The following is a 15132-nucleotide window of genomic DNA, read 5'->3' as shown; positions in this document are numbered from 1 at the left end:
TATTTATTCAGTTTTTAAATTAATTTCAGCAATATTGTTGTGATACAATAGTATCACAAATAGTAAAATTAAAATGTTCAAATGATTTATTTACAATACAGTTTGTAAATTAATATTTTCTGTCTTTTAGTAGATATATTATATGAGAGACTTGCTTTGTTTACCAAATAAGTGGGTCTAACTGGATTTGCATTGTAAACATAAATAAAAGTTATAAATGTATTATTTTTATTTCATAAAATAAGTTATTAGTTATGATGCTCCTAAAATGATTCCGCATAAATCCACAGATTTTTTACAAAATTCTCACCAGAAATAGCAAAAAATGTCCACAAATTATTAAAATGGCCCTAATTATTATTATGGATTATAGATAGAGAAATTTCGTTTTTTTTTTTTTTTTTTTTTTTTTTTTAAATGACCGTTAAACATGAACGCCTTTATGAATGTATTATAACATATGCTTGTTTGTTGTAAAATGTTTTAATAATGCCGAAAAAAATCCTCACTCATCTCCTCACTCACGTAAGCATGTTGCCATTATAGCTGGTGTATTCTGGGAAATTTTCACACCCTTTATGCTGTGTTCACACCAGACGCAGAATGCAGATAAATTGCACTATTCGCACGTAAATAGACACGTGAACATTTTGAAGTTGCTTGCTTCATTCACGCATCAAATTCACTGAGCAATAGACCCGGATTCGCATGATGGGCAGGGCTTCTGTCTGCCCAGTGACTCTATCTTTGTTGCTGAATGGCTAACATGATTTTATTGAGAGAATAGCTGTGTTTGTGCTTTATGAAGGCTGAAAAACAGCGTTGATTCGTTTGGAGCCGTATCTGAGTCCACTAGATTCTTTCGGAGGTGCACCCAGCTCTGTGAGTTTATCAACTCCTCCAGAAACTTAACCTGGAAGATGGAGGCTTTCAGCGGTGCTTCTGACTGAGCCGAGCCCAGTTTGATGAACTGTTGGTGATGTCAGCAGGAGGATTTTCCCCGGGGACGCCAACAACAGGTGCTACGTCATAATCATTCCCCCACAAGAGCAAGCTCCTGATTGGTTAACGTGGCGTGAATGTCCGCTGATGTTTAGATTTTCGAACTCGAGCGATTCGTGCAAAACGCTCAACTCGTGCTTCATTCGCGCCGCAGGATGTCTATTCGTGCCTTTGCATTGACTTAACATGTAAATCGCTCTCATTTGACGCTTCTTCCGCGTCTAGTGTGAAAGCAGCATTAGAATTTTGTAGAATTGGGATTGGGCCATAGTTTATTAGTTTATGTTATTTAAATAAAAAAGTAATAAAACTTTTGTACATTTTTCATGGTAAAATATGTGACAAGCCTATTAGCATAATAGATTGTTCTGTTCTGATGTGGTTTTCTGGTACCTGTTTTAGCTGCTGCTGCCATCTCTCAGGTCCTACGATCTGTCTGTGAAAGACTACAGGAGCCGAGTCCAAACTAAACACAGCCCCTTCTGACCCGCTCTTCATAAATGGCTGCAACTCAGAGTTTAGCTGCACAACACACATAGTGTATATCCATGAAGATCAAGAAACGCTGTGAGTCCAGTATGAGTTTCTACACAAAGAGAAATGTAGCTTCGGCAGACAGCAAGTAGAGAGAAGCAGATTGTGCTCACCTTGTGTCCCAAAGCGAGGTGTTTTCCGTATTGAAAAGCCAAATTCTGAGCCTCTGTACTGTGTCTGGCCAGCTTCATAGCTGCTTGACAACTCTTGGCAAGCAAAGCACCATGGGACAGGAATGCCTGGTCTTCCCAGGAAGCAACTGTTAGACTGTCCTGCTGCAGAAAACAGAGAAACTCAATCTAACAAGCATCATTTAACACACACACATACCTAAAAGAAAATAAACATTTAGTCAGCAATGTTGCATTAAAGGATTAGTTCACACAATTCTGTTATTAGTTACTCATCTTCATGTTGTTTCAATCCCATAACACCTTTCCTTATTTTCAGAACACAAATGAAGATATTTTAGATGAAATCAGAGAGCTCCCTCACCCTCTATAGACAGAAATAGCCATAAAACATTTAAAGTCCAGAACCAAAACATTTTCAAAGCATTCCATGTGACTTCAGGGGTTCATCTGCAATCATACAAATATCAATGTTTTGACAATGGCAATGTTTTTGGTTCCTTTTCTGGAGTTTTAACATCTCGAAATTTAATCTAAAACCTTAATATGTGTTCTGTGGATGAACGAAAGTCTCAAGGGATCCGAATGACATGAGGTTGAGTAATTAAAAACTACTGTATTTTTTATTTTTTGGGTGAACTAACCCTTTAAGTTAAAAATAAATATAGCTGTGGTGAGCATAAGAAATGAACAACAACAAAATATCTCATTTCCCTATTATGTCTCCCCTTCAATAGGTAAAAGCACTTTTGTTTTGTAGTTTACATCAGCTCATTTCTCAAAGAGTCTGAAATGATTCATTTGAAGATTTGGTCTTTCTAAACTCATTATTTCCGACAGCCAACTCTGCTCTGATTGGTCAAATGGCACAGTGTTTCAATCAGCCCTACTGCTTACATGATTAAAGTCAATTCAATTATTAAAATTTGCAGAGTAGCAGTTTTGCCCTTGGATCAGCACATATTGCAATGCATTGTTGAGTGTGCAGAAGCTCAGTAACAGTTAATCACAGACTCTTTCATCATAAAGAACGGTGTGCAAAAAAAATGAGTGATTATGATTAGGGATGTCCAAATCCAATCACATGATCAAAAATCGGGCCCGATCACGCAGTTTCAGACTTGATCGGAATCAGATATTACCCCCCGATCAGGACTCGAATATCTATGTATATTTATATATTCTCATTATTTTTCAGCACATCTATAGTTATGCGGTGGCACAGAGTTAAACGTCTTTCTTGACTTTCAAACAGAAACAGCAACATGTGCGTCATGACATCACTTTGTTGCAGAGACGCTTTTGGTTAAATGCCGGCAAAGTAGAACACAGAAGTAGCTTGAAGCAGAAAGCGTGAGTAAATCTGCAGTCTGGAGGTATTATAAAGTTGATGACGACAACATTGCCATAGCAAACTGTGAGATATGTACACTTGGGATTAAAGAGGTGGAAAGGAAAAGGCTACATTTTAAAACAACAAACAAACAGAGTTGTTGAATGTTAAAATAAGAAACCATAAGAAGAATAATCGGATCGGGTTTTAGTAGATACTCAAAATCAAATGACTAGACTCAAGGGCAATAAAACCTGATCAGGACATCCTCACTTATAATGGAAGGTTTGTTAGGACAAATATTTGGTTTCAATAGATACTGACAACACAAATCTATTTAAATAAATTGTTCAACCAAAAATGAACATTTACTCACACTTGTGCCAAACCAATTTGAGTTTTTATTTTTGTTCTGTAGAACACAAAAGACAATATACTCAAGAATGTTGAAAACTGGAAACCATTGATATCCCCAGTACTTATTTTTCAGACTATGGAAGTCCAAGTCACTGGTTTTCAACATTATTATTATTTTTTGTAATAATTTTTATAGGGTTTTCACCTTTATTGATGGGACAGTAGAGATTTACAGACAGGAAAGTATGGGGAGCAGAGAGAGGGAAAGGATTAGCAAAGGACCTCAAGCCAGGAATCGAACTCGGGTCGCTGCGAGCACCTGGGTGCTATATGTCGTCGCACTAACCACTAGGCTATTGACGTAGACGGTTTTTAACATTATTGAAAATATTTTCTTCCGTATTCAACAGAACAAAAACAAAACTCAAACAACTCAAGTCAAAAGTTAGTAAATGATGACAGAATAAAAATTTTATGGTGAACTATCCCTTTAAACATCAGAGTAGAAGAGGTCAAGGTAAAGATTGTTTGTGGCCAGCCAATGATGATCACGGGATATCATTTTGCAAATTACTAAGAATAAATATTATGGTCTTAAAATGTGAATTGTGAATGACTCGTTTGTAATAATATTGTATTTGATATTGTTCATGCACAATAATATTATTACTCTTTGATTTGATCTTTTTTTTAAAAGCTTTTTCCTTCACAAAGAGCTACATTAAACAATGTATGAAAGGTAACATATTAAAAAATTAGGTCACACTTTATTTTGATGGTCCGTTTTTTAAATTTAAGTTACATTGCATCTGCATGCCAACTAATTCTCCTAAGATTATAAGTAGACTGTTAGGTTGGGGTTTGGGTTAGTGTAAAATGACATGTACTTGCAAAGTTTCTCATAGTCAGTTGAATGTCTGTTGAAGGAGCAGCATCAACGGATATTAAAGCAGACAGTCTACTAATACTCAAATGGACCATCAAAATAAAGTGTTACCAAAAATTTTAAATAACTCAAAATTTTAACTTCAAAGTATTATTTATTGAGATGATGACTTCTCAGTACTGGGTTGTGGCTAAAAGGGCATCTGCTGTGTAAAACATTTGCGGGAATAGTTGGCAGTTCATTCCACTGTGGCGACCCCTGATAAAAGACTAACCCGAAGGAAAATGAATAAATGAGATGATGCGTGGAGCACTATATTTTATAAAACAAAGCCCCCAAAACCACAACCAAATGGAAATTTCTAGAGTTCAATTTCCAAACAAGCAGAATGTTTCAGGAAACTTTAAGGATGTAACTTCAGAAAAAAAATAGAGAGAGAAAGAGAGTAAACAGAAAACGGTGGTATGATGGAGGGGGTGGTGTAACCGGAGGAGGGAAGGTGATGCAAACGTCTGCTCGGAAACGTCTCCTCTAAAAAGGGTAAAAGAAACTTGAATCTCTCTCTCCCCTCCCTTGTTGCATTTCTCTCACATAAACGAGGCCTTTTCCATCACTTTCCCTCCTCCTCGCCTCACACAGAAAACTTTGTCATTCATTATTTACTGTGAGCGGTTCGCAGATGTTTTAAGTCAGTCCATGTTTACCTCTGTTTGCTTGTCCAGTCGTTAGCTCTGTTTTGAAAGCTTTGAATATGAAACATTAAACACTAAAAACATTCCTCCTGTTCGCCATTAGAAATTATTTATGAGGAGAAAAGTTTAATTTTATCTTATATGTTACATGTTTATTAAAACTATAAATAGAGGCTGTGGAAATATTTCCATTGACTGTGGATCTGTTTAATGTATTTTCTCTAAATAAAAGTCTTAATTTAAAAATATGGTCTTCTTGAAATTTCAGTCTGTCTTCTATAGAAAAAACCATGAAGATTCAATTAGGATTGTAGAAATGACAGTTTGCTCAGCTATTATTGCGGATTAAAGTTATTCGTATCTGGCAGCATCAACATTAAGTAGTTTGTTTGTGTCAAATGGGGACAAATCTAAAAAAAAATCAAGTCTTTTCATACCTTATTGTTATAAATTAATTCTTGTCTACAGAACAAATCATCATTATACAATAACTTGCCTAATTGCCTTAGATGAACATGTCGCAGTTTAGCAAAATTAATTCACGTCTCCTCCTGAAGTGACTTGCGATGCGCCTTCGCCGTTTGCAATGCATTAAAACATTGTTTTCCAGCTGCAGCCATCAAGTGATGTATACAAACTATACAGTATACTATGAGCAGGGATACAATCAGCCAGCGCAGTCGTACCTCCATAGTCAGAAGCGACATTTTGTGTCTGCTGGTTTGTTTACTTGCTGGAGATTCATTGGCATTTTCCCGCACGTGAATTCTGACCAATCGAAAAGCAGTTTAGGAAATATGTTCAACAACATCTGGCCAATGAGTGATGTGGATTTTGTTACATGACTGCATTTTGGTTCTTTTCAACTGGTTCAGACCAAAGCAATTAGTGTGGTGTGAAAAGGACCCAAAAAAGACAGAAAATGCTACAATGTATCAATTATTGCCCTTGGTCCGGACCAAATGAAGCGAACAACAGATGTGAAAGCACCCTTAGACTCCTTTTAGCCTCAAACCTGAGTCACTAATGCGGAGTTCAGACTGCGTGATTTTAGCCCTGGTTTTGAGAAATCGCAGACAAATGCCTAAAATCACAGGAAAATTGGTGCTCGTTCACGCGTGTAACAATCACACTGTGATCTGTCAATGACACAATCTGAGAGAATTGCCGATGAGTTGCAGACACCCATGAGATATTTGCATGCTTAATATCTGGAGCTGTTGGCAATTCAAAATCATGGCTGGGAAATGTGTTCTGATTGAAAATAACATCTGCAATTAACTACAGCCAATGAGAGAGCAGCATCCACTAGTATGGGTATCTGCAGGCCAGCGGGAGGTTGTGGGAGAAGTTAAGGACTACTTTTCTGTCTATTTTGACCCAAGAAATGAAGGAAAAACTTGTTTAAATTTGTCAGGAGCACCCGTGTCTGTATGACATGTCATCTGAGCAATACCACAACCAGGTCAAAAATGAAAAAAAGCTGGAGAGAAAATGCTAATTCCCTTTAAAACCCATGTGAGCAAAACAGGTACTTTTTCTACCCCATTAAGTCTTTTTTTTCATTAGTTAATAACAAAAGATATACTACGTGCCCTTGCGATGTTTCCATCTCACTTTTCGTGTGTGTTTGGTGGTGATACGTAGTTTGCAGACCTAGACAAAGTTGTTGGCGATTCTTCCTATTGTTAAGTCATGCAGTGTAAAACCCCCTGTCGCCGATCCATCTTGCAGTGTGGACACAGTGTCAGAATACTGCCCCAGATATTCATGTGACATGACTACTTTAAAAATCATGCAGTCTGAACTCGGCATAACTTGAGTGGCCATCTCTTATGTCCCATAGTGTCTCTGGTGGTTAAATGTGGTAAGTGCAATGGGTTTTGATGTGCTTAGTCAAGTACAAAATGAGTCTGAGTCAAAGTTCAAACTGAGTCTGAGGTCAACTCTGAAGTTTATTAAAATGCCACTCAAACCCAAATCACTAACTCCAGTGGCCATCTCTTGTTTGTGCCTCTAGTGGTCATGTGTGGTAGTGCATATATCATACCTCTGCAGAACTGGAGCTCTCGTGATAGATTCCTTGCACCACATCTCCGATAGCACTGGAGATCAGCTCCACCACCTACAACAAACATAACATTACGACACTTAGTGCAGCAAAATATTTTCCACATAAAGAAAGACTTCCCGAATAAGAGTGTCGATAGCGGATAAAGCCCATCTGTTCAGAAATAAGCATTTATTACGACATTAGGAGCTGTTTGGGAATATGGGAAGACTTTTTTCCTGTCCATTCAGTCTGAAGAGCATCTGAGGGACAGATAGAATAACCGGCACTTCAGTTATTAAACAGATGGCCAGTCAAAACAGTACAACGTCCAGAGGATACGGAGCCTAATGAGGGCCCTGACATCTGCACACGCTTATTGATTCAGTATTAGTTTTAAAACTGTGCTTACAGGCCAGAAATACTCAACACTACAGAAAATCATCTGTTAGTACAGTGTTGAGTGTCTGCTCCCTGGAACCATAAAATATACATGCAGAATACACATCATAGGTTATATCCCTAGTCTTAAAAATGATAAAAGAATGAATAAAGAAATTAAAGAAAAAGATATATCAACACATTTTTACTGTGAAACCTTGATCTTTGAAAACACACAGAATAAATTAATATTGTATTCTGTAACAGAACTGTACTTTTATTAAGAGTAAGATCAAATGTCTTCTTAAGAATTTGGAACAAGAATTGTCAAATGGAGCTCAAATACAAATACTAATACAAATAATTGCAGTTTTATCCTTTATCTTTATACATTGCCACTATCATTCAAACTACGTTTTACTCTATTATCAGCATAAATACGTTTTTTTATTGATTATTTTTATTGATTTTTTAAGATTTTTTATTCAATCATAACTTTATGTTTAAACAGCTTTCATAGCATTATTTATCAATATGTGTCTTTTTTTGGATTCTCTGAAGCTATAGAAATTAAAAATGTAAAACTGGACATACATTGGGACAATTGTTTTTGTTTACATTAGGTCTATATATTAGGTCAGAATAGGGATGTTGTTTTATATAAATATATCTGCTGTGCTGAAGGACCATAGCACATTGTTTTACCCATATTGTGACATTTAATTTTGGAAAAATAATAATAATATATTAAATGTTAAAAGAAATAAATGGTCGATAAAATTACTTATACAGGTCAAAAGTTTGGGGTCAGTAGGATATTTAAATGTTTTAAAATAAGCTTATCCTGCTCACCAAGGCTTTATTTAATCAGAAATACAGTGCAAATTGTAAAATCGTGAAATGTTATTGCACTATGAAATAACTGTTTATAATTTAATCATTTATTAAATTCAATTTATTAAATGATTTTCAGCTTCAATCTTCAGAGTCACATGATCCTTCAGAAATCACTCTACTATTTATTATTGTTATTATTGTTGTTTTTGTTATTATTATTATTATTATTATTATTATTAATGGTAATAAAAGCAATATTGACTGAAGTAATAATTCCATTTGAAGCTACATACAATAAGAAAGCAGTTATTTAAAATTGTAATAAATATTTAACAATTTTTTTTACATTTATTAAAGAATGAACAAAATCCTTTTCTTAAAAAAAAAATAAATAAATAAAAATGACCCCAAACTACCCTTCAAAGGTAGTGTATATTTTTAAACAAATATGAGAACAAATCATTTGGAAAAGCATGCACCTCACTAAATATACATATCTTTTAATTCAAATATTTTTTTATTTGGTACACAAATCAAACAAGTGATTTCTTCATGATTTAGACTGGTAAAATTAACATTTAACAAAGAGAAAGAAAACGTGTATGTGCATACTGTACGGCAAAAGATGTTTAAATCATTATGTTAGGTCGAGTTGAAAAACAACATTGTTTTATATACTTTCAATGTAAACCAAATAATCAGAAAGTTATCAGTGAACAACCTAAGTTTTAGTTACGCAAATGAAGACGTTGAACTACTATGCCATTTTTCATCATTGAAAGCAGAACTCTGCATTCACAATATTTAAAAACTATGACTAGTACTTTTTTTTTTTAATTCACAAATTCCTTTACATCCCATGGATGAAACAACTCACACAGGTTTCAGGCCCGTAGCCAGCCTGCTGAAAGGGGTGGTTCTTCTTTCTCAAAAAGTGGACCTTTTTGCATTTATTCACCTCATTTTCTATTCAATTTTGAGATTTTAAAACTGAATTTAGGTGACATTTTAAGTACTATTGTTAGCTGAATTAGCTTGTTATATGGTCTTCATAACCACACTTCTTGATGTTCCACATTATTTCCTAAACATTTAGAATCAAGAAATATGACAATTTTAAAAATAAGAGATACAAATTTATTACATATCATTAGGAAAAAAAATTATTAAAAACTGCAGCCTATTGTCATTTATTAGGGAAATAACAAACTGGCCAGCGCATTCAACTTTTCCCTTAAAAAATAAAAATAAATAATAATAATTTAGATCTTTACAATTTTTCTAGCCTCCATTGTGAAAATGTCACACCTTATCGGTTAGATTTTCTTTCAAGAATAAGGTCCAAGATTTATAGAATAAAAGTATTTATCCTTTTATGTGAAGCTGCTTTGACACAATCTACATTGTATAAGCGCTATACAAATAAAGGTGAATTGAATTGAATATTTGTCAAATGTTTTAAATACAGCAGCAAAAGATGACTTCACTTATGTCAGATGTTTTCTTGCACAGCTGAATGTTGCATTCTTGAAAAATAATTGTCTGTATTGGCCAAAACTGATCAACTTAAGTCACACCAGGATTCCGCTTGGTCTTAAAGCCTTTTTCAATGGGTTATTTTCACCATTTATGATGGTATAGCAGTCAAAATAGGACAAACGAGCTCATGTATGGGACAAATTCTGAACCTTTGTCAGTAAGCGGTGGGTCTTCCGAACCACCTGAACCCCTCTAGCAACGGGCCTGGGCTTAACGTTGCACGAGGCTAGTTGAAAAATGTTGTCTTTTATTTCTTTTTTTTGTAGTGAATTATTAGCACTATGTATCCTGCAGTATCTACTGTTCTCCTGAAGGGGTCGCTACTCTGTTACATCCTCCCCATAACACTCAGCTGGAGTATCTCACTGACAGCTCCATTTTTCATCTAATCACACGCTTTCTTCCCCATCCCTTCCATCCATCCATCCGTTGCCCTGGGCTACATTCTCCACCTCAGTTTCACCCTCCGTCACTCGTTCTCCTCTTTTCCCCAAAGACCTGCCCGTTGAATCACGAGACCACAGGCATAACCTCCGGGGAACTCCAACAGCCGAGGCCTTCCATCCCAGACGCTCATATTTAATATTATGTTACCCCCAAACTTACTCTCTCAAACTTTGTTTTTCTCACTCTTTCCTTCTCTCTGTCTCTCTGCCCTCTGAGTAACCAGATCTTTGAGGAAACAGCGAGGAACCTGACTCCTCTACCCAGAGCCTGGAGAAGACAGAGCCCCTATAGCGCAGCCAGATGTGCGGCTTCACACACCAGAAATTAAAGCATGTGTGTGTGTGTGTGTGTGTGCGTGTTAGAGAGAGAATGCATATGTGTTTGTGTACGTCTGTGTCTTTCGTGTGAGTTTGTGTGTATGTGTGTGTGTGTGTGAAGTGGGGGGGCTTTTTTTGGAAAGTATCAGATAAGCTGCCCTCCCTTCGTCTCGTCTCATTCCCAAATCCAGCCGGAGTCGTGTTTCGCCGACAGGTCTGTGAGGAGAAGAAAGAGGAGACAGCCGCTCGCGGATCCCTTTACCGTTTATACTAGTGTCGAGCCAGAATCCCACTCTCTCTCTCTCTCTCTCTCACTCTCTCTCTCTCTCACACACACAGTCTACTAAGTCAGGATCCCACTCAAGGCCGCGATACATAATACAGATCAATCAGGGGGAAAAAGCGCTTTGCTGTGGAGAGGGAACGTCTGATTTCCACCGCTAATGCTCTCACGCTAACTCAACTGAACCGCTAATGTGCCTCACCCTCATTTACATACAAGGCAGTTTTAGAGGGAGATGCGTTCTGGCTGGCTGAATGTCACTTACATCAAGGGGAAAGAAGAAAACTGAACGCATGTTTAAAACACTGCAGTTAATTGTGAATTCAAGTTTAAGCTGAAGAGGCTTGAGATCTTATTGGCTTGATGTGCTGTCAGTCAGTCACTCCTTCAGTGGGTCAGAACAGAGTGTGTGTGGCTTTAAATCACGGTTCACTGAACAACAGGTTCAGTTTCACAGAAAAAAAGGATTTTACTGGTACGCTCTTTAGTGTGTGAGTGTGTTTCCTAAAAATGACCTTCTGTCCACAGTTGCTAGTGGAGGGAACTAAATGTTTCGGACCATGAAACAACATTTTGCATATTGTGTTGTTTTCATTTATTTATTACTATAGATTTTTAGTTTGTGATTAGTATAGACTTATTACATCATGTTTTTATGAAAATGAGATTTCGCTGTTTTGGCATAAGTGCACATGCATTATGGTTTAAAGGTTTGGGTTACGCAAGTTTAAAATGGTTTTGAAAGTATCTTTCATTTCTCAAGGTTATTTGATTAAATCTAAAAGGAAAACTATTTAAAATCCTTTTCTTTCTTTTTGAATATTTTATTTATTGATGTTATTAACATTAATTACAACAAATCAACTAAAAACGACAACATTTCTCAAGTGAATAAAAAAAATGCAAATAAAACAATTAGACAATAAATGTAAAGGTTTTCGAATATCTTCCAGTATCATAAAAATATTAAATGTTTGTTTTTCAGTTAAGGATACAGTTGTAACTGATCATTTTATAATTCTCTAACTATACTTATGTCCTTACACAAGAGTTAGGGCAAAAAAAAACACCCTTGACCTGTGCTCAGGTGAAGGATTTCCATTTTGGTCCAGCAGGAGGAGCTACAGAACATGTCAAACACACTTCTGAAGCCACAGTATTTCACCGCACCATCTACCTAAAGAGTGTGCACACACACACACACACACAGACACACACACAATAGGTATTGGTGGTTTACAAGGACTTTCCCCTGTAGTAATGTATTTTATATAAACTCACTGGCCACTTTATTAGGTACACCTGTCCAACTGCTCGCTAACGCAAATTTCTAATTAGCCAATCACATGGCAGCAACTCAATGCATTTAGGCATGTAGACATGGTCAAGACAATCTGCTACAGTTCAAACCAAGCATCAGAATGGGGAAGAAAGGTGATATAAGTGACTTTGAATGTGACATGGTTGTTGATGCCAGACGGGCTGGTCTGAGTATTTCAGAAAATGCTGATCTACTGGGATTTTCACGCACAACCATCTTTAGGGTTTACAGAGAATGATCTGAAAAATGAAAATATCCAGTGAGCGGCAGTTCTGTGGGTGCAAATGCCTTGTTGATGCCAGAGGAACAGAGGAGAATGGTCAGACTGGTTGGAGCTGATAGAAAGGCAACAATAACTCAAATAACCACTCGTTTACAACCGAGGTATGCAGAAGAGCATCTCAATTTAGCATCGTGTCAACACCACAGCCAATCTAAGTATTGTTGCTGACCATGTCCATCCCTTTACAACCACAGTTTACCCATCTTCTGATGGCTACTTCCAACAGGATATAGACCAAAATCTCTGAGGAGTATTTCCATTACCTTGTTGAATCTATGCCTTGAAGGATTAAGGCAGTCCTGAAAGCAAAGAGGGTCCAACCCGGTACCAGTAAGATGTACCTAATAAAGTGGCCGGTGAGTGTAGTTTAAACCTATATTCTACACTGTAAAAAAATGCATGGTTGGGCACAATTCATTCATGTTGTCCCAACACAAATCGATTAAGTTAACCTAAAAAAAAATTAAGTGTATTGAACATAAAACATTTATGTTGTCATAAAAAAACTCAAAATTTTAGTTGTTTTAATTTATTTTAATAAGTAGTTTAAACAGGCAGCAAAATATTTTTTAAGGCCCTATCCCACCCTAAAACCTAACCCTCACAGAATACCGGTGACAAATTTTGAATGTCAAAAGTTACATTTTTAAGCTTTTGAATTACAAGGACATCAGGCGTGCCCTCAGGCATGCTCTCACCACCTCAATTTTGTAATACGTAGGTCATACTCATGTCATTATACAAATTTCTGTCCTTTTAAACCACCAAAACTAGTACACACATGCACACACACGCATGCACACAATAAATCAGGTGTTAGTCCTGATTGTCTGAATGCTGAGCTCCTAGAGGAAATCACAGAATCTTTTCTCTATATTAGTGGCCACAATCTGCTGATCATCTAAATCCCCTGCAGTCATTTCCACGTCCACTCATGCAGGAGTGAGTGTGTGTGTGTGTGTGTGTGTGTGTGTGTGTGTGTCTGTGTGTGTGCACGTCTGAGGCCACGCAGAAGGAAAAGAGTTTGTTTTCCTCCACTGCAGCGCTGCATTCTAGAGTCGCAGCTGGTGACAGATCCTGTCAACGTACTGCTGCTTAGTGCAACCAAGTGTGTCTGTGTGTGTTACACGGACAGAGAGACCAAATGTTAGGCTTTCTAAAGTGAAAATGCTTTTGTACTTAGTCTGCTAATATTATGGTATGACAAGCAGAATCCTCTAAAATGGGGAATCCTAAATTGAGTGTGTTCGAGCAGGTCTCGGGTGCTTGGAAGAAAACTTGATTTTGCTTTGTAAACTTAGAAATGGGGACAATTTCTTCAATTTAAACAAAAAAATAATAAAAACAATTGCACTATAGATGGAAATATATTACAACAGTCATGATAATACATTTTATACAGTTAAAAAATAAATCAACACACAGCTGGTTAAACAGTGAATAAAAACATATTTAGTAGACGTCTGCTTTTGGTGAAGGCACACAGCCAAATCATTTGTTTAATTTATTTAATAAATTACTGAGTGCTGTAGGAAATGTTTTTTTTCTCCTGCTGTGCTCAACGAATGACCAAATGAACAGAGATGGGTCTCGTGACCCTAACGTTAACTTAACTTGCACATCTTTCTCCAAATTTCAGGATATAATAAATATTATTTTTTCTTCAAAGCTATAAAAAGTATTGACCATCGAGCATGACCAAATGACCAGAGAAGGGTCAAATAGCATGACCAAATGACCAGAAAGGTTAACCTTAAGGTTAACTTTCTCCAAATTTCAGGAGGTACAATACTGACTCTGATAATCATGCTGACACTACAAACCTCATTTTGTAGGGCGGATTTAACCAATAAGCAATGTAAGTGGCCGCTTATATATAAGTGGACCCCAATAAATATCAAGAAGTATAAATTCTACCTATAAACTATATATAACATTGTTTTCTATCATATTTTCTATAATGAGAGTCAAACAAATAAACTATTATGTAATTAAATATTTGATATACAATAAAATATTTTATTATTATAATCATATAATGTTATGTAATAATAATAATAATATTATGAAAAAATATCCACCACCCCAATCATGAAGCAGTCCGGCAGTCAATTTTTATTAAAAAAATATATTTACTATTTTAGTTATAAATTCATTGTAAGAAATCTAATTATTTAAAATGTAAAGCTTACATTAAGATAAAAACTTAGAAAAAAGATTGAGTGATATAAAAAAAAAGCTAAATAAATCAAAATGTAATAAAAGTAGAAAGGGTGCTTTTCAGGACCATGGCTGGAGTTGCTGGCCTCCCCAGTGTTTAAAGAGGAAAATGATGGCACGTGTCTGAGATTGAATATACTATATCAAATTGCTTGGGGATTTCATTATCTGTCTTTTATTCATGTAATCCTTATTACTCATCTTTATTTCACATTATAAACTTATAAGCCATTTATGCAATTTTGTTGTATTTCGATTAATGATGTTCATGAGTATGATTATTGACTTATTGTGATAATTGATCTCAGCTGTGTGTACCAACAATAAACAGTATTAGTATGGTGTATGGACCGTTATGGGCTCTATGCACAGCTAGAGTTTTAAAGAAACCATAAACGTCCAGTGAAAGTTTGTTGTGACTGTTTTCACAAGGTTGTTTTTACAGCATCGATGTTGTAATATAATTACAATACTTTTAGTTAAATAGACTTAAGCATTCATTTAGTTGTTCAAGCGTAA

General features: G+C 36.0%; 1 protein-coding gene across 2 annotated transcripts in view; it reads right to left on the bottom strand.

Moving 5' to 3' along the window:
* The window catches only part of pdss2 (prenyl (decaprenyl) diphosphate synthase, subunit 2), a 63767-nt gene that overhangs the window by 6197 nt on the left and 42438 nt on the right, over positions 1 to 15132 (bottom strand). Inside the window, exons 4-6 of one of the 2 annotated variants that reach the window (XM_056470746.1) lie at positions 6986 to 7060; positions 1650 to 1811; positions 1396 to 1524 (exon numbers count right to left, since the gene is read on the bottom strand). In XM_056470746.1, the coding sequence (XP_056326721.1) occupies positions 1396 to 1524; positions 1650 to 1811; positions 6986 to 7060 (366 nt within the window). The remainder of the gene's footprint in view (positions 1 to 1395; positions 1525 to 1649; positions 1812 to 6985; positions 7061 to 15132) is intronic. The other variant, XM_056470747.1, reaches the window with a different exon arrangement.

The sequence above is a fragment of the Danio aesculapii genome, chromosome 13, assembly GCF_903798145.1.
Source record: "Danio aesculapii chromosome 13, fDanAes4.1, whole genome shotgun sequence".
Taxonomy (NCBI): Eukaryota; Metazoa; Chordata; class Actinopteri; order Cypriniformes; family Danionidae; genus Danio; species Danio aesculapii.
The sequence above is the reverse complement of the archived record's forward strand: the minus strand, read 5'-3'. Positions and strand labels throughout refer to the sequence as shown.